Raw genomic sequence first — 19,226 nt, 5'->3', positions numbered from 1 at the left:
CCCATCTCTGAAAGTGGAACCAGCTCTATGGCTTTCATAACCAAGAGAGCCTCCACCTGGTTTAAGGCCTCTAACCATTGATGTTTTGGAAGATCCGTCCATCCGCTTGGTCTTGGTAGGGTATGAAAATGGAATTTGTAACCTCTTGAAACCACATCCAGAACCCACTTGTCTTGGGTTATATGAGTCCAATTTAGGTGAAAAAGAGAAAGTTTTCCTCCGAGTGGGGCTTCCAGGTAAGAAGTTCCTGCAGCCCAACAGAGGGAGTCATTGAGCCTGTTTTCTATGAGCTTGCGACCTGTCCTCTCCTCCCCTAGGGGTGGAAGCAGTCCACTGTCTTGGTCTATAAGAGGCTTATGCTTGAGGCCTTCCTCGAGCCGCCTGTATCTACCCCTCTGAGGCCTGTCTGAATTGGGAAAGGACCAATTTTTTGTAGGCCAATTCCTACTAAATCTGGGTGGCTGTACTTGTAAGAAATCTTTAACCATTTGCATGGATTTTGCCTTGTCCTCCATCTTCTTTATCACCTCTTCAGCCTTAGGTCCAAACAAAACATTATGCTCAACAGGAGCATCCAATAACTTAGCTTTTACTTGATCTGGCAAGTTTTGTTCCTTTAACCAAACATGCAGTCTAATGACTGTACCAGAGGTAGCAGCCCTACAAGAAGCCTCCAAGGCATCAAATCCACAGTGTAAACCATGCTTCCCAACTTGTTCAGTGGCATGCATTAAGTCATGTAATTCCTTATCATCTGCACAGGCAGAAATGGAAGTTAGCTTTTGTTTCAAAACAGACAGAAGAAATTGCTGGTATTTCAGCATATGAAATTGACAGTTTAAAGCCCTAATAGATAAAGTAGCAGAAGTGTACACTTTTTTGTCCCATCTTTCTAAAGATCTGGAATCCTTCTCAGTGGGAATAGGGTTTTTAGCAGTAGCGGCCTTAACTTAAATGGTTTCAGGATCAGCAGTAGGACTCTTGTATAAAAACTGGTGGGAATAAGGAACCCTATAATATCTGTCTGGCTTAACAGGAGCTGGAGGAAGAGAGTCCGGAGTTAAGTTAGCCTCCGAAAAAGCATCATCCACAATATCCAAAATAGGAGGGATAGCCAGGGGGTCTATGTTGGGGAAGAAGAAGAAAATCCCTAAGTCTTTTCTTAGATTCCGAGTACTCCTGTCCTTCCCAGTGAAAATGTTCCCTCATTTCATGTAAAGTTTCCCCAAAAGAGAAATCCTCAGGGGGAGAAGCTGAAGGAATGGATTCCTCAGCATCAGAATCCTCATAAGGAGGGAAAGAATATTCCTGGTCAGAAGAAGAAACTAAAGAAACAGAAGCCTGATCAGAGGAGTCATAATACACTTCCTGCCTTGGCCTTTTATCTGGAGGGGGATGTGAACCCCTAATCATAGTAAGTAAGTCCTCCACCATCTTAAGTAACGGTTTCTGAGACTTGGGTGTAGGATCAGAAGAGGCCTGAGCTGTAGTCCTTGATTTGGAAGGAATCTTTGCCTTTGTCTTTGTCTTTATTAGAAGCTGAGTAGGCCTGAAAACCCCTTTGGAAGCCAGTACCTGCACAGCGGCTCCGGACCCATTCGAAGGAGCATTGTCCGAAGGTCCTGCAACAGAAATATTCAAAGGCCTAGTTGGCTCCTCGTGGGAGTCCGTTTCGGCCATCGGTTCCGAAATGGCCGACGACAGGGGCTGCAAAAGCGCCTCACTGACGACGGCCGAACCTGAAGCTGGCTCTGCTTGTACAATATCACCCGATTTGGACCTCGGAGGCCTGTCTTTAGCCTTGCGTCGTTTGTGAACTCCGGTAGCCAGAACCGAATCCGACGACATTTTGTAATTAAAGCGCCTACCGAAGTAATGAAATGCAAAATCGTACCTTCGTTTAATCATACGTTGATTGAATCTAGCACAAAACCGACAACTAGCTACGTCGTGGTCAGGGCCTAAGCAAGGAATACAGTAAGAATGAAAATCCTTATGAGGTATTTGCTTCCCACATGAAATACAATTATTAACTTTTTCTGACATCGGACTGGAGCAAGAAAAAGTTTCAACGGGTACTTAGCTTTGAGTAGGAGAAGAAAGTCTTCGGACTGAAGTACGTTTAGCAAAAATTGTCAGGAGTCAGCCGACCGGCAAATGCGAACTGCTATCACTGCACGGCAAGAAAGACTGGAGAACATGGCGTCGGCTGTCAGCTTTGTACTCCTGGCGCTCTGACATCAGGGAGCATGGCTGAACAGCCGACGCCGGACCCAGACTTTGGGATTCTGGCCGACCGAGGACTGCCTGCCGGCAGGGGAGAACCCTACAGTCATGACTGCAACAGTGAAACACGATGAACATCTGGGGAATCTCCCTAGGCCCTTCAGAAATGATCAGCCGTGTTTTCCCTTCAACATCTGCTGTGAAGGTTTGCAGTGCCTCACAGGACATGCAAGAAGATTGTTCTATGCTGGCCTCTGATAGGGTCATGGCAGAGAATATCTGTGTCTGCACTGGACAGTCTTCGAGGTCTTCATTCATCTTGAGAGATAACTGCCAGAGGCTGGACAGCAGCAGAGTCAGACAGAGATTTATTGGTCTTTTTAAGAGACTACTGTACCTTGGGGTGGGCAGATTTGGCCTTGGTACCCTGGATCAAAAGTTTGAGATGCTGGTTCTCAAGGTAAATAAGGACGACACACAGCGGTAAAGTCGGAGCAAAAGCCTGACAAATGGTACACTGGGTATGATCATGTGAAGCACCTAAGCAGAATAAACACTTCCTCTTGATGGACTTTATAGGAAATCTTCCTTCCACATATTTTCTCTTCCTAGATGACATGAACCGTAAGTACAAAACTAAAGCAAGAAAAAGGAGGATCTCCACTGGGGCACTTATCTGAAAATGGCTTGACAGAAACCAGCTCAGCGAAAGGGCATTTAGACTGACTTTCAACTGTGGCATTCAAACCGGTGGCAAAATAGTTCTGAGTACAGAGTGTATGTGGGTCACCTTTATGCCCTACACCTGTGCGGACGGATGCTGGGCTATCCTTGGCAGAAGAGTCTACTCTCTATATTACTGCAACACTGACATGGGAGGAGATTTAAACTTAAAAAAATGCTTTACTATATCTAGGCAATTCAGATCCTGTGCCCCAGAGTCACTTCCTTAGTTACAGCCATTTGCTCACCCAATACTTCTGACAGAATACTTTGTAGAGAATTTTAAAATCTGCTAACTCATTACACTCCCAAAACTTATGTTCCCAGTTATTTCTTTCTTCGCCTTCACACCAATGTGATCTACCTGAAGAGAAATTGTTTGGAGTCTGAGTAGGTACATTTGCTGTCTACCTGAAGAAAAATTCTTTGAAATCTGATTAGGATATAAAAATACCTATGCAAACACTTTTAAGAAAAATCCTAAACCTTGTGGACTTTGTTGCATACTTGGGAGCCATATGTATGTCTTCCCATTGCTCCCTTGTACATTGCTTTTCCAGTCTCTCTTCCCAATCTTTTCTAACATCTTCTGATTTGTTTTTATAGATAATATGCAATATTTTATATGCTCTACTAATTATCCCTTTAACTTCAGCTTCTGTTCTAGATTCAACTGAAAATTTTTTATGACAGCAGGTCTTTCATTTAGGATTCCCCTATTCATTTTTTGCCTATTTTCAGATACCAAGCGCTGGTAGGGAAGACCGTCTTCTAGACTGCAGTCCAAACGTCTTCTTGGCTTCAACCCACGCTATTAACTTTCCTTCTCTAGTTATTTGTTCCCAGTACCTTAGTTTCTTTGCCAGTTTTCTCCAACAAAGTTCAACTCCCTCTTGCCTATTTTTTTTTTTTTGTATTCCAACTTGCAATCATCTCTACTGGCAAACTCTCCTTTATCCATTCTCATGTTGTCTTAAGTTATTTGAATACGTTCTGCTACTTTATGAATGTAATATTCTGTACTGTTATAATTCTCCTTAAGGTTCTGCAACTAAAATCCTACTCTCTCATTATTTCTTGAACTTCTCACCTGCTTCATCATTCCTTTCCACTCTGAATTATAACCCTCTGCTTATGTTATGTATACGAGCCTTAACTGTGTAGCTGCAAAATATCCCTTCAAATCAGGTATACCCTAAACCACCTTGTTCTATTGGAAGGATCAGATTATCCCATTTAACTTTTGCCCTCTCCTACTCCCCTCCCAGATAAATTCCTTAAACTCTTTATTGTCCAAAACACCTCTGGTAGATAAAAGCATGCCTGACTCCATATAAAAATAAGGGACTGCAAACATTTTCACTGCTAGTATTTTACCATCCATATCCATAAACAAGAGCTTCCAGTTTCCAAATTTTTGTATTATCTTTTGTTTAGTCTCTTCCCGCATATCCTTAGCTGCCACAACCAAAGCCTTTTTAATCCAAATTCCTAAATACTTAGTCTTATTGTGTACTCATAAATATGGTTACCGCTGAACCAATTCATGTGTAGGTACAGAATTTGCAGCTATATAGCCTTTGTCTGATCATCATTAATTTTACTTCTCAAAAGACTTGAAATTGTCTCAAAATGTCCCACAATACTGAGATGCCCTTCTTTGGATTTATCAGGTACAAAACAATATCAGCAAATAAAGCCAAAATGTCTTGATTCAATTTACTTGAATTTCTGAGTCCCTTACCTTCAACAATATTAACACTTTTGATATTTTTTATTGCTCAGATATCATGGTGGGAAAAATCCAATTTTTTTTCTTTATCACAGCCCTACCACGGAATCTGAGAATTACAGGCCCATCAGCTTGGCAAGCCATACATATAAAACCATGGAGTACATCATAAATGACCTGATAAATTGCACCATCAAACCTCTCATCAGAACAGACTTGCAAGCAGTCTGGCTTTGTTAAGAGTAGATCCTGTCAAATGATCCTAGTTAACTTCTTTGGAAAAGTAATGCAATCTGTTGACAGTAGTCATGCTGTACACATGGCATACTTCTGCTAAGTCAAGGGCTTTGACACGATATACCATTGCAGGAATAGTTATTAAGGTAAATGCATTTGGCTAAAGGACAGAATCCATATGGTGGAGGAAGCAGGTGCCTCATCAGAGAGTAAGAAGGCAACTTGTGGTTTTCCACAGAGCTTTGTGCTGGGACCACTTTTATTTGGTATTTACTTTTCCAACCTCTAGGCCACAAACCAAGACCTCTGGCTAACCAGATGACAGCAAACCGGAAGTCACTTTTAAATCACCCTTTGACACCTAAGCCCTGCAACAAGAAGTTACTCTCAAACATATGGTGTGCTAAAACAGGCATAAATTAAATGTTAAAAAGTGTAAAACAGTGCCATCTGATAAAACCATCCTTCCCCCCAGCATATGTCTTAGACAATACTCACTCGAAAATGAGAATGCTGCTAGAGACTCCTTGGTACGTGGGTTGATAACTCCCTCTTCCTTTCATCATCACATAAGGACAGTAGTCAGGAAGTCCTTCTACTTAGTACACCTGATCACCAAGGAGATATATTCTGGATCCGAAGAGGTATTTACCACATTACATTCAGCACTGATTAGGCCAGTCATTGTATATAATGCTCCTTTTGAGATGTAACCCACTAGACATTATCAAACAACTAGAAAGACCCCAATGGTTCCTAACTAGGTTCCTAACAGGCTTAAAAACCTTGAGCTACCAGAAAAGACTGGAAGCACTGCCCCTTTATTCAGTGTCTTAAAGACTCCTGAGGAGAGGACTATGGTTTGCCTTCCAGGCCATTAGGGACCCAGTTGCCCATGATCTCTCATATCTCCACAAACTGAATAGTGCCACAAATACCAGAGCAAGGGATCTAATCTTCACCAGCAGATAAATGAAAAACAAAGTAGAGAGAGATTCATTACACAGTGCCTCTCAAGCTCTGGAACAGATTCTAACTGCAAATTAAGCATTGTGATATATTATCTTAAATCAAATGGGAACTGGATGATTGAATGGGAATTCAGAAATTCACCCTTACCTTTAGTGGCCTGTACCTCTTTGAGAGAGGAGGTACTAGGAAAGTGTAAATGGTCACAAGGGTTAATTGTCTTGCATTTCCTATTATCCTATGTTACAATGTTTATTTTAAGAATGTAATGCACATACATACGTTTTCAATTGTTAAGATATGAGAGCATAAAAATAAAATACATACTTTCCCATCAAAATCTTCTTGTGATGTCCTCGACCAAGGAATTCTTCAGGAGCTGGCCTTTTTCTTGGGGTTCTTAAAGGCTTAGAATCTACTGGTCTGCAAGTAAGCACAATAAGTAGTAAGAAAGCTAACACCAGAAGCAGTTCACCTAGCAAAATCTCTCTCTCCCTCTCTCTATATTAATACAAATATATATATATATATATATATCTATATATATATATATATATATATATATATATTTATTTATATATAAATTTTATTGTGTGTGTACCTAAAATGATGTTAACAGCATAGAATAGACAGTAAAAATAGAGGAAGACAAAAAATGTCTAAACCTCAAAATATATAAACTAAAAAACATTTAAACACAAAATATTGACAAAACTGAAGATACACTAGGAAAATGTTTTTTCCCCCACTGTTGCGCCGCCTTGCAGTTGGCATTATATATAACTAGTAGGGTGCAGGGGAGCTTGACCCTCTACAAAAACATTGAAAAAGGTGACATCTAAATACATGGAAAACCACTGAAAAATCTGACAACCACATTTTGCCAATGTTTTTTTTTTTTGGGGGGGGGGGCAAGCCCAACCCACACCTCCCACTAATTACATATACAAACCCTGAGGTTGCAAAACAGTGGGGAAAGGGCAAACTCTACCCTAGCATGACTCCAATTATGTTAGTATGTTGTGTTTAGAATTTTTTTGGTTTAGATATTTTTACTTTTGTTCTTACGTTGTTTACACCATTTCAGGTACAGTAGTAGAAATAAAAAAAATATGTATGCTTATGCACACACACACACACACACACACACACACACACATATATATGTATATATAAATTCACACACACACACAAATAGGTAGACAGACATGTAACAGAAATTTATGTACCTAGATTCCCATTAATGGATGGAGTTTGGATCATCTATATTCATAACACCAAATAAATTACTATGTATAACAAATGAACTAGGCAAGCAACACCAATCAAGGCAAGCTACCTCCCTGCCCTTCTGTTTCAGCTTCTGCTAACCATCAAGTTGCATTAGGCAAACCTGCTTGTTTTCACTGGTGACCTGGAAGTAAAGATTAATTAAATAAATGAGTTGCTCTGATTTGTACACAAGTATGAAGTTGTAGGAAACAAACATGTCAATATAACAAAACATTTTTTAACTCATGGTACACTGTCCTGACACTAAATACATTAAAACCTATTTGATTGAAACTGGTCTAACTCTCAACCTAAGCATTCAAAAAGCATCCTACAGTCCAGCACTTGCTCAGATCTAATAGCAAGCACTAACATACCCAGACACTTGACTGCCCAGCAGGGCAAGGCTCTTTATCCACCCCTCACCAACCAAGCGATTAAGCAGCTCACCCTACTATTCAGGCATGACCAAAGGGCAACTTCAGGTGTACTCTCCAGTCCAGCTGGTGAATCTGGGTATCCTGAGGCAATGTTACAACTGCCTCATGTACACAGACAGCCTTCTCCTCCTCCTACCACAAAATACTAACATATGCGAGAGATGCAATTACACAGCCAAACTGGTTCTCTCCACCCAACAGACAGTCATGAGGAGAAGGTTAACACTTGCACCACACCTCCAGCCTCACAGACCTACTAAATCAGCACTAGCAAAAAATACACATAAACACACAAAATCATACTCGGAGGCTCTAAATAAAAACCTGCAAAAGCATCAGAGAGCTCCAAAGCAGACATCCACAAAACCTGCACCTCCCGTCACAAACCAGACAACACATAAAACACAAAATCAGTGCGCCGCACAATCACAGCCCTTAAGGCAAAATAACATACCTAACACACTAGTAATAGGTGACTCAATAGTCATGCACACTGACGCCCCCACTCACTACGCTGGACAAGGAGAAGGTTACTGTTAGCTGCCTATCAGGAGCCAGAATTCGCCACATAACACAAGCACTCAGGTCACTACAGAACAAGTACAAATATGACTGTCACTGTTCATGTTGGTGTGAATGACCTGAAATGTACCTCCCTGGACTACATGAAGAGAGACACGGAAGACCCTGAGTAGCATCCTACCCTCACCAAGAATGATACCTCAGTATAAAGAAAAAAATGATCAATTTCAACAACTGGATAAGCTTCTGGTGTCATTCAAAGGGGATCCAGTGTCTGTCAGCCTGGGATGACATGCTCGACAAGCCACATTGCTTTGCAAGAGACTGCTTGCACCTGTCACCCCTTGGCTTTCGAATACTGGCCAAGGCTCTTGCTGCCCCACAGTGCCTTTTTTAGGCAGGGCTCAAAATTCAAACCTACCACCGTAAACAGCACAAGTAAAAAAAATGAGGGTTATGCTACTCAATGCCAGGAGTTTAAATCTCAAAATGCATCCGCTCGAAGCACTCCTAAGTATGGAGAACGTCGACATCTGTGCAGTAACTGAAACCTGGTTCAAGGCTCCAGAGAGCACTCCAGCACTACTGGGCTACAACTCATACCACACATTTCGGCCACAGAACACGGACCGAAACACATAAGGAGGGGGTGTATCCATATTCATCAAGGATACTCACACACCTCCAGGTTAGTGGCGCAGCATGATACCTCTGAGATCATCCATGTGCAACTAACATCGGGCAAATCTGCAATGCAAATTTTAGCCTGCTACAGATCACCCTCCATGACCCAGGACCACCACTCCGCCTTTCTGGAGACGCTGGAAAACATGAAGGTCTTACCGAACATCCTGCTATTGGGCGATTTCAATTACCCTACCATTAACTGGGAAAATTACTTGAGTACAAACTCTCAGGCTCAGCGCTTCCTGGAATTTATCAACTCAAATGCCCTGGATGAGCTGGTAAACTCCCCTACCAGAGGCCACAACATATTGGACCTGGTCATCACCAACATGGGCGACAGGTGCTCCATGCTGGAGGTCAACCCGTCACTGGTTAGATCAGACCATAAACTAATCACCCTGGATGTCCACCCCCCCACCCCCACCCCAACCAAGGAAACCACAGTGAAAAACTTTTCCAAAGCAAACTTCACCTTACTTAAGGCAGAGGTGGTAAGTTTCACAGCCCCCACGCTAAAGGATAACACTGCCCAAGATGCAGAATCCTCTACAATTGCACTCTATGAGCACCTACAAAGATGAATGGATCGTGCCATCCCTAGCAAGACCAAGACTCACTCCCCTAAGAGAAGGAAACCAGTCTGGTGGACCCCTGCCATAAACAGGTTATACAACAGAAGAGGAAACTAGTTCAGAAAAAAAGCAAATCCCACGAAGGAAAGACATCCCTGATCTGTATCAGTAAGAAACTAAGGTCCCTCATATAATCATCCAAGGCCAACTTCGAAAGAAAAATAGCCAAGGGTTCGAAAGATAACCACAAAGCCTTCTTTAGCTATGTCAAGAATCCAAGTGGCAACTCGCAGATATGCACCGAGCTAGTGCAAAACAGCACAAAATATACTGAACCTACTGATATTGCCAACATCCTGGCAGATAGATTCAGTGCAAACTTCAACCTCCCTCTCACCTTCAAAAGGGCCCACAACAATACCGGACAAGTGTAGTGTCCTGGAAATCACAGAAGCACAGGTGAAAACAGCCTTTTCAAAAGCCAAAAACACAGCATCAATGGGGCCAGATGGTGTCCCAGGCTGTGTCTTGCACGAACTACAGAACGAACTAACCCCCACCTAAACACGCTGTTCAACCTCAGCCTCTCCACAGGCTACGTGCCCATAGAATGGCGCACAGCAACAATTATTCCGCTCCACAAAGGAGGGGCCACAACTGACACTGGTAACTATCTCCCCATAAGCCTGACTAGCCTGGTCTGCAAGGCTATGGAGCGCATCATCATGGAGCTCATTAACAAAGACATTGGGAACCTTCAAACACTTGACCCGACCCAGTTCGGCTTTGTTAAAGGCAGATCATGCCTACTAAACCTGGTTGACTTCTTTGAGACAGTCACCAAGGCCACAGATGAGGGAAAGGTGGTTCACACAGCCTACTTTGATCTCGCCAAGGCGTTCGACACCGTTCCTCACTCGGGTATTATAGAAAAACTCACCAACCTGAACATAAACCCCTACGTCACGAGATGGGTTGCCAACTGGCTTACAGACAAAACTCACACGGTAAGAATAGTGGGCTCCAGGTCCGACTCTAAACCAGTCACAAGTGGTGTCCCGCAAAGCTCGGTTCTCGGACCCCTACTGTTCGGCATATATTTCTCAGAAGTACAGGCAAACACAGGAGGACTATGGCTAACCAAGTTCGCCGATGACTGCAAACTGGGAGCCATAATTGACTCTCCAGCTGACACGGACATCCTTCAAAAAGGCCTTACTGAGACAGACACCTGGTGTCAAAGTCATGGCCTCAAGCTAAATGCCAAAAAATGCATAGCCATCCCGTTTGGGAAAAACAAAACACCCACGAATTACCACAAAGGCAGCAGCCCCCTTAATACAGAAGAGGTAATAAGAGATCTGGGGACCCAGGTGGATAGTAATCTCTCCTTTGACAATCATACTGTCAAAGTAGTTAGGAAATCCTTCTATGTGGCCCATCTAATTAATAAGGGGTTCGCAAATAGAAATAAAGAGGTTATAGTGCCTCTCTACTTATTACTCATCAGACCCATCAGAGTACAATGCCCCATTTGGGATGTACCTCACAAGACACGTCCAACAGCTGGAAAGACCACAAAAGCACCTCACCAAGAGGATTACTGGCCTCAAACATATGTCCTATGCAGCCCGACTGAAAAAACTCCAGCTGTACTCAGTGGCATATCACTTACTCAGAGGTGATCTCTGCCTGACTTACAAGGTCATGTCCAATTCAGAATTGATAGACATGCTCCACCTAAAGAAATCCAAGTCACTGCAAGCCACGTGCTCTAGTAAGCTAAACCTCGCCACAACAATAAATAGAACATGCTGGAGGGATAGAGTCCTGTCACAGAGACTCCCTATGCTTTGGAACAAAATTCCTAACTACATTAGGCAGAGCCCCTCATTAACACTCTTCAAGAGAAGCCTTGACGAGTAATGGGTAACAGAAAATACACCCCTGGGATCACTTCATTGGCTCTACTTGACAGAGGCTGAGTTAATTAATCAATGGGGTGGCAAAAGCCGACACACTCTGGCTAGGCTTAAAAATGCCCTCGGGCAGATAGCCTAGTACCTACCTATGAACCTACCTAGTACCTACCTAAGAACTCTTAACTGAACAGGCTTCAATGTCTCTGACATCCCTTAGCTATCCCCCCACCAACTCCTTGCCATAATACATCAAACCATACTGTCATAGGACTTCTGCAAATTGCAGCATTACTAGGTAAATCAGAATCTGCAATATGTCTATATAACGTGCAATCTAAACATTGCAAGAAAAACAAATCAGCCTGCTAAGAAGAAAAAAAAAGTGTACTTAAGTGTAAAAAGGTTCAGTAGTACACGTAATATACAACTGATTATACCAGCTTCTCAGAAAGACATTGATATCTGGAGCAGGAGATTAACTACAGAAGCATAAATTATTAAACAAAATAAAAATAAAATGCACACCTACTTTATATTTTAAGTTAGAAGTCAGATTTTTTTTTTAATATTTACAAACAATATAACTGCATTTCTGCTACAATGCTGTGTATAATATAATGGTCAACTGGGCAGACAGTCAAGGGTATGATCTGATAAGCTTCACCTTGTAGTCCTGGGTTTGCCCCTTCAATCTCCTCTTGGGTACTGTGCGACACAAACAACTTAAAGCTGTGCTCCTTGTTACCCTTTAAAAAAGGGCTCTCAAAAGTACTAGTTTTACTCAACTTAATAAAATAAGTATCAAGTTAACAGTGAAAAAGGCTAACAATAAAGTTAAAAAAAGTCAGTAAAAATCATTTTAATAGATCTCCACATGAAGTCATCAAACATTAAAAGCCATTCTTCCAGTACGACTGCCTAAAGCCCACGATGAAATAAAAAGGCATCAACTGTGTATGACTGTAAATGACAATACTGAGTTTTTCACAGAAGAATAATTTTTGTAAAATATGAAAAGGAATAAAGCTTTGAGCCTCAACAGCAGAAGTAGGAAAAATAAGCACCAAGAAGTACTAAAAACTTTTAGTTATGTACTTACCATAACTTTAGATGTATGGGATCCATCTCGCCTACATTCTGTACTGATGGGTTCGGAGCCGATCCTCGGCTCCGACTCGGCACGCTATACTATAGAACGAAGTCTCTTATTGGCTGAGCTATCCCACATCCCAGGATGCACCACCACTGCTTCCCCAGATCTTGTTTGTCCGCACACATGCACACACACATAGACTGTTGATATAATATTGCCAGGTGTTTCAAGAGATGAAACAGTTGAACTCGGACCGTCCGGTCTCTTCTGGTCTCCAAGGCAGGGGGAAGGAGGGTGGGTTATTAGGAATGTAGGCGAGATGGATCCCATACATCTAAAGTTATGGTAAGTACATAACTAAAAGATGTAATGTGATCCTATCTCGCCTACATTCTGTACTGATGGGACAGCGTCCCTAGCACCTGATTCCTGGGTGGCTCACTGGAAAACACTCCTGAGAACTGTGGAACTGAAGGAAGCTCGCCCCCGAGATGCCACGTCCAATTTGTAATGAGAAATAAAGGTGTGAGGGGGAAGACTACGTAGCTGCCGCACAAATGTCACTAATAGCAAGCTTGGAATGAAAAGCTGCCGAAGTAGCCATAGCCCTGGTAGAATGAGCTTTCACTGTAGCTGTAAGCGCTTTGTTAGAAATGAAGTAAGTATGACTGATACAGTCTCTGATCCACTTGGCAATAGTGACTTTTGTGACGGCTTTGCCCAATTTATTGTCTGAAAAGGACACAAACAACTGATCTGTTTTTCGTGCTTGGTGCGTCCTATCCAAATAGAAGTGTAATTGCCTGTGGACATCCAAGGTGTGAAAGATGTATTCCGCTCTGTTTGAGTACTTTGGGAAGAAAACTGGAAGTTCCAGTGATTGTTGCAGACAAAAATTAGTACAAACCTTAGGAACAAAGGATGGGTTCGGTCTGAGGGATACTCTAACCTTGTGAAAAACCAGGTATGGTGGTTTGACACATAGGGCTTGAAGTTCCGAAACTCACCTGGCTGATGTAATTGCAACTAATAAAGCGGTCTTCCAAGAAAGAAATTTTAAGTCACAAGTTGCTGCCGGTTCAAAGGGGGAAGAGGTCAAAGCACCTAACACCACATTAAGGTCCCACGGTGGAGCGGGATGAGATATCGGGGGCCGTAGCAGCCCAGCACCTTTCATGAAGGCTTTACTCAACTTGTTGCTCATCAAAGGTGGTTCTATGCTCTCGTGAAAATTGGAAATAGCCGCCAATTGAACCTTGATGGTAGAGATCGAACAGCCTTGATTGAACAGAGAAGCTAAAAACATCAGAACCTCTGACACCGGGGCTGTCATGGGGTCTAATCCCCGGAGTTGGGCCCAAATAGCAAATCTCTTCCATTTGCTGCTATACATTTTCTTAGTAGAAGTCTTGTGGGCCGAGGACAAGATATGTATGACTTCCGGGTCCAAAGCATGGTTCCTGACTATGGTCGGAAGAGGAGGAGCCAAGCTGTTAACTTCAACGAGTGAAGGGACTGATGAAGCTGTCCCGACTGATGGGTCAAGAGATCCGGAACTTGGTCCAGGAACCATGGACTGTCCAGTGCATATTTCCGAAGAAAGGGAAACCAGACTTGACGAGGCCAGTGTGGGGCAACTAGAATCATTCTGCTCTCCAAGCGAATCGCCTTCTGGATCACCTTGGGAAGAGGGGGAACCGGTGGAAAGGCGTATAGCAGACCGGTGGGCCAAGCTTGGACTAGGGCGTCCTTGGGAATCTCCCCCGGAACTGGGGTGAGAGAGAAGAACTGTTGGCATTTCGTGTTGAGGGGGGTTGTGAAAAGGTCGCAACAAGGAGTTCCCCATCTTCTGAAAATCTGAGTTGCCACTCTGTCATTCCGAGACCACTCGTGAGGGGAGAGAATAGTTCTGCTCAGTCTGTCGGCTATCACATTGGATCTCCCTGGAATGTGTGTTGCTACCAGAAAACGTTTGGTTGCAATCGCCCAATCCCATACCTTCATGGCCTCTCTGCAAAGGGGGTAGGATCTGGTCCCTCCCTGCTTGTTCAGGTACCAGACTACTGACATGTTGTCGGACTGAATGGCAATCATGCCCTGGGGGAGGTAACTGTGTAGTGCTTGCAGCGATAGAAGCACCGCCCTCATTTCCAGTATGTTGATGTGGAGGAGACTCTCGTCGGTGTGCCACTTGCCTTGGACTGACCTGCCCAGGTAATGTCCCCCCCACCCCGTCCGGGAGGCGTCCGTAGTCAATGTGGCCACTGGAGGTGGTGGAACGAAGGGTCGCCCCTGATCCAGGTTGGAGGAAAGAAGCCACCAACGAAGGTCCTGTTTGCACGTCTCTGTGATCAGAATGTGGTGACTGAGTGGGAGATCCTGATAAGACCACTGGACTGACAGGAGCCACTGGAGAATCCTCATATGTAACCTTGCTAAGGGGACTAGGAGAACGGTGGCCGACATGGAACCTAACAGTTGTAGGACCATCCTCGCTGGGGCTCGACGTTTGAGGAGCAAAGCTCGAACTTGAGACTGTAGTGTTTCTATCCTCTCTGCAGGAAGATAGACTCGCATTTGCTTCAAGTCTATCTCTGCTCCGATAAACCGAATGCGCTGAGATGGCAGCAACACAGACTTTGTCCAATTGAAGATGATTCCTAGGGAGTTGCCTAGAGATATAGTGGCTGCTAGATTTTTCAAGAGTAGACGCCTGGAGGTAGCAGTTAGGAGCCAGTCGTCTAGGTATGGAAACACCTGGAATCCTAGACTTCTCAGGTGAGCAGTCACCACCGCCAAACATTTGGTGAACACCCTGGGGCTGTGGTGAGACCAAAGGGCAGTGCACGGAACTGGAAATGACTGACTCCCAGGCTGAAGCGCAAGTGTCTCCTGGAAACCTGATCTATCAGGATGTGATAATAGGCGTCCTTGAGATCTATGGAGCACATCCAAACACCTTTCTCCAGTAGCGGGAGAATGGATTGCAAGGTGACCATCCGGAACTTGGACTTTTTCACTGATCGATTTAGCTTGCTGAGATCCAAAATGGGCCTCAAGTCCCCTGTCTTTTTTGGCACCAAAAAGAATCTTGAGTAAGTCCCTAATCCGGTCTGGCCTGCGGGGACAGGTTGGATGACTCCTTTTTGAAGCAGCTTTGAAATTTCGTTGGCTGCAATATCCCGTTGACTGGGTGGCGGGTCCGGGATTTTTTAGGATGGAGGAGGGGGTTGAGAAAAGGGGATGGTGTAACCTCCGGCGATGATTCGGAGCACCCATCGGTCCTGAGTGATACTCTCACAGGCCTTTAGATGCTTCGAAAAACGACCCCCGACTGGCTCCGGAGCTGTGCAGTCAGGCACTCCTTTAGGGGTGCTGGAAGGTTGAGGAGCCACGAAAGGACTCGCGGTCTCCAGTGTTGCGGGGGCCTCCGCCGCCTCTGGGACGGCGTCTTCCTGAAAAATTTCCCCCTCCTCTGCCTCTAGAAGGGGGATCGCTCTGCTGCGAAGAGCAAGGCTTTTCAGATTTACGGAACCACATTTCCCCCCCCTCTTCTAGCCTTGGGATAAGGCCTGAAGGGAGTGGAAAACCGTGCCCCTACGGCAGTTAAAGTCTTACCCTCTTGTTCACAGCGAGTCAAGGTGTCCTTTACCTTGGGTCCAAACAGAGAGGACCCATCAAAGGGAGCGTCGGCAAAGGAAGACTTAAAGGCCTCCGCAAAATGACACAGGCGGAGCCAGGCTTGTCTCCGTAGAGCAATGCCTGTTCCCGCCGCTCTACTCGCCCCCTCGGCTGCATATGAAATGAGCCTCATGGACGAGTTTGATAACGATGATAAGGTAGCCAGCTGAGAGTTAACCGTCTGGGCCAACTGCTCAGGTAAGTTACCAGAGAGGGTATCTGAAAGTTCCTTGACCAGATCCCTCTGAAGTCTGGTGAAGTGCGTCAAATAATTCAGAGACCTTAAAGTAAAGGTTGCTGAAGTACGGATCCATGCTCCTAGACTCTTTATTAGGAGGATGGACGGACGGACGTTGAAGTCTCTGCCACATCTTGTTGGGTAGCAGATGCCACCACCAGGGCATCTACAGCCACACCTTTGGAGAGAAAATCCTTTTCAGGGGGTGCTGAGAGAAATTTGTTGGGGCGAGCTGGCACCGGTTCCACAGAATCCGGGTGTTCCCACGCCCTTCGAGAGATCAAATCCAGGAGCTCATCGAAGGGCGGAGACACCCAGGAGGCGGAGGGCTGAGCCCCGAAGGCCTTGAGGAATACAGACTCCTCAGCGGAAGGGGGTTTGGACTGCCAGTCGCCTCATTGCTTGAGGATCTCCAAAATGTCCGCAAAGGAGACATCATCCGAGGACGACTTGGGGGAGCCTTCCGCATCATCGAGGTCGGTGTCCGAGGTGAGAGACTCATCAGGGGAGTCGACGTGCTTCCTCTTGCACTGTCTCTTCCTTGGAGGTTCCTCCGAAGACGCTTCGGAGGGACCTTCAGGAAGGAGGGAACCCCCGATGGGGGTGGCCTCAGGCCCCAGGGCTCCGCTGTCTTGAGACAGGGGGACTACAAAGGAACCAGTCTCCGTGCCAAGGGAAGGTGACGGTGATACGGTGGAGGTGGCCAAAGAAGATTTGGCCAAAGCACTCCTCATGGCCCTGAAGGTGGGACCCCCAGAGTCCTGGGAAGGTCCAACCCCCGAGGCCAAAACAGTAGACGGCACCCCCGCAGCCGACGCACCGAGAGGGAGGCTCGGAACTGAAAACATCGGTCCCGAAGCGTCACCCCCGAGGCCGACAGAGGAGGTCCGTGTACCGAACTCCGACCCGAAGGGCGGGGTTGGAGTAAGGGTCGGAACCGACCCGAAAACCTCCACCGGCTCCACCAGCACCGACTCCAACGGTGCCGAGGCTGTTGGAGGAGGAACCAAGACAACAGGGTGGGCAACCGCCCGAGCCGACTGGGCTGGAGCCGAAACCAACTTTTGGAAGACCGGAGACTGAAACAGCCTTTGAAGTACCCTGTCTATGTCCGAATCTGACATTCTCGAAGACCGAGAAGAGATCGAACGAGTTCGAGTCGACTTCTCCACCGGTTCCGAAGGACTGGGGGACCGGCTTCGAATAGTCTCGATAAATATCGGTGCCGAGGGAGACTCCACAACCATTGCAATTTCCCTCGAAGCCGAAGTGGACTTCGGCGCCGAAGGGGAAGAGTCTGAGCGGGCAACTCTCATCGGCTCCGAAGACGGTGGAGCCGATGAAGGTGACCCGCCTCTCGAAGCTCTAGCCTTCGGCTCCGAAGACAGAGAAGTCGAGGCTGGAGGCATCGAGGCAGACCGTTCCGCCCTCGGCTCCGAAGTCCATGGAGCCGATGGAGAAGCCTGCCGAGATTTTTTTGTAGCCGGTTCCGACGGGCTGGTCGGAGCCGACGATTTCTTCTTCTTTGAAGGTGAAGAGGAAGAAGATAAAGCCTCCTCAAAAGAAGGGGTGATAAGCCCTTTTAAAATCAATTTGTTTTTCCTCTCTTGGAGGACGCGGGAGGAAAAAGCGTGACAAACGCTACATGACTCCTGAAGATGCTTAGGGCCTAAACAATAAACGCAGAGAGAGTGGTCGTCCGTGATGGACATTTTGTAACTGCATTTAGAGCATTTTTTGAATCCTGAAGGCCTGTGCTCTTTCGACATATTGAAACACAAATAACTACCACAGAAAAAAATTCTTGTACACTAACAACAACGAATAGCTTAAAGAAACTGAGGGCAAGGCCCCACTAACTCAAACGGGATCACTTGAAGAAAGACTCGCACTAAAAAGCTTTCCACAAAGCGCGAGGGCAAGGCCCCTCTAACTTAAACGGGATCCTTTCCCTCAAACGAAGACAAATTTACCACAAAAAACACAATCTCACAGTCACACAACAACGAATAGCTGTTAAAACAGCTTTTGGGTAGGTTAGCAAAAAATTTCTGACAGAAACTTTTTAAGTAACAAGCACTTAGCTCAGCCAAGTCCGAGGACAGAAACTTTTTAAGTAACAAGCACTTAGCTCAGCCAAGTCCGAGACCACGTCTTTGCTGTAGAAGCGGCAAACGAGATCTGGGGAAGCAGTGGTGGTGCATCCTGGGATGTGGGATAGCTCAGCCAATAAGAGACTTCGTTCTATAGTATAGCGTGCCGAGTCGGAGCCAAGGATCGGCTCCGAACCCATCAGTACAGAATGTAGGCGAGACAGGATCACATTACATCAAGTGTTAGCCTGCAATACAACAACAGTGACAAAGAAAACACTGTAGGAAAATATGGAAAAAATGCAAGATGTACAACATAAAACAAACACATTACATTATGTTTACACAGTGGAGAAAACATTTGTCAGAATGCAAAAAAAGCATCAGCTTCTGTAAAACGGATAAAAATACTGATGTATGCATGAGATGGTGGGAGCAAACATTCACACCCTGATAATCTGCTTTACCCTATTCACTATCATTAGGGAGATGGTGCCAACCCATAACTCGGTGGATATAAGGTAAAGAGCCCATCTCGAAAGGACTACATTTTATCACAAAACATACAGCATGCATATCTACGGGCTACTTATAGGCTCACCATCTGACTACCAGCATGTCATTAAGATGTGCAAGGAAACTCCAGACAATAGCAAAAATATATGTGGACACAAATAGGGCATGCAAATATCACACAAAAGGCATCCCAGCCTGGAAATTAACTGGAAAATGAAACAGTGAGGAGTACCACTGATTGCTGAATCACTGTACATTTACTATGAAGGATCTGCTATGATATGTTGGGATTAACAATAGAAA

General features: G+C 45.0%; 1 protein-coding gene across 1 annotated transcript in view; it reads right to left on the bottom strand.

Moving 5' to 3' along the window:
* Positions 1-19,226, bottom strand: part of THOC1 (THO complex 1) — a 1,639,837-nt gene that overhangs the window by 501,258 nt on the left and 1,119,353 nt on the right. The window contains exon 16 of the mRNA XM_044065238.1: positions 6,215-6,310. Within this exon, the coding sequence (XP_043921173.1) occupies positions 6,215-6,310 (96 nt within the window). The remainder of the gene's footprint in view (positions 1-6,214; positions 6,311-19,226) is intronic.

Source organism: Protopterus annectens, chromosome 3.part0 (genome assembly GCF_019279795.1).
Source record: "Protopterus annectens isolate FY-2018-M chromosome 3.part0, PAN1.0, whole genome shotgun sequence".
Taxonomy (NCBI): domain Eukaryota; kingdom Metazoa; phylum Chordata; order Ceratodontiformes; family Protopteridae; genus Protopterus; species Protopterus annectens.
This window is presented reverse-complemented; position numbering and strand designations above follow the sequence as displayed.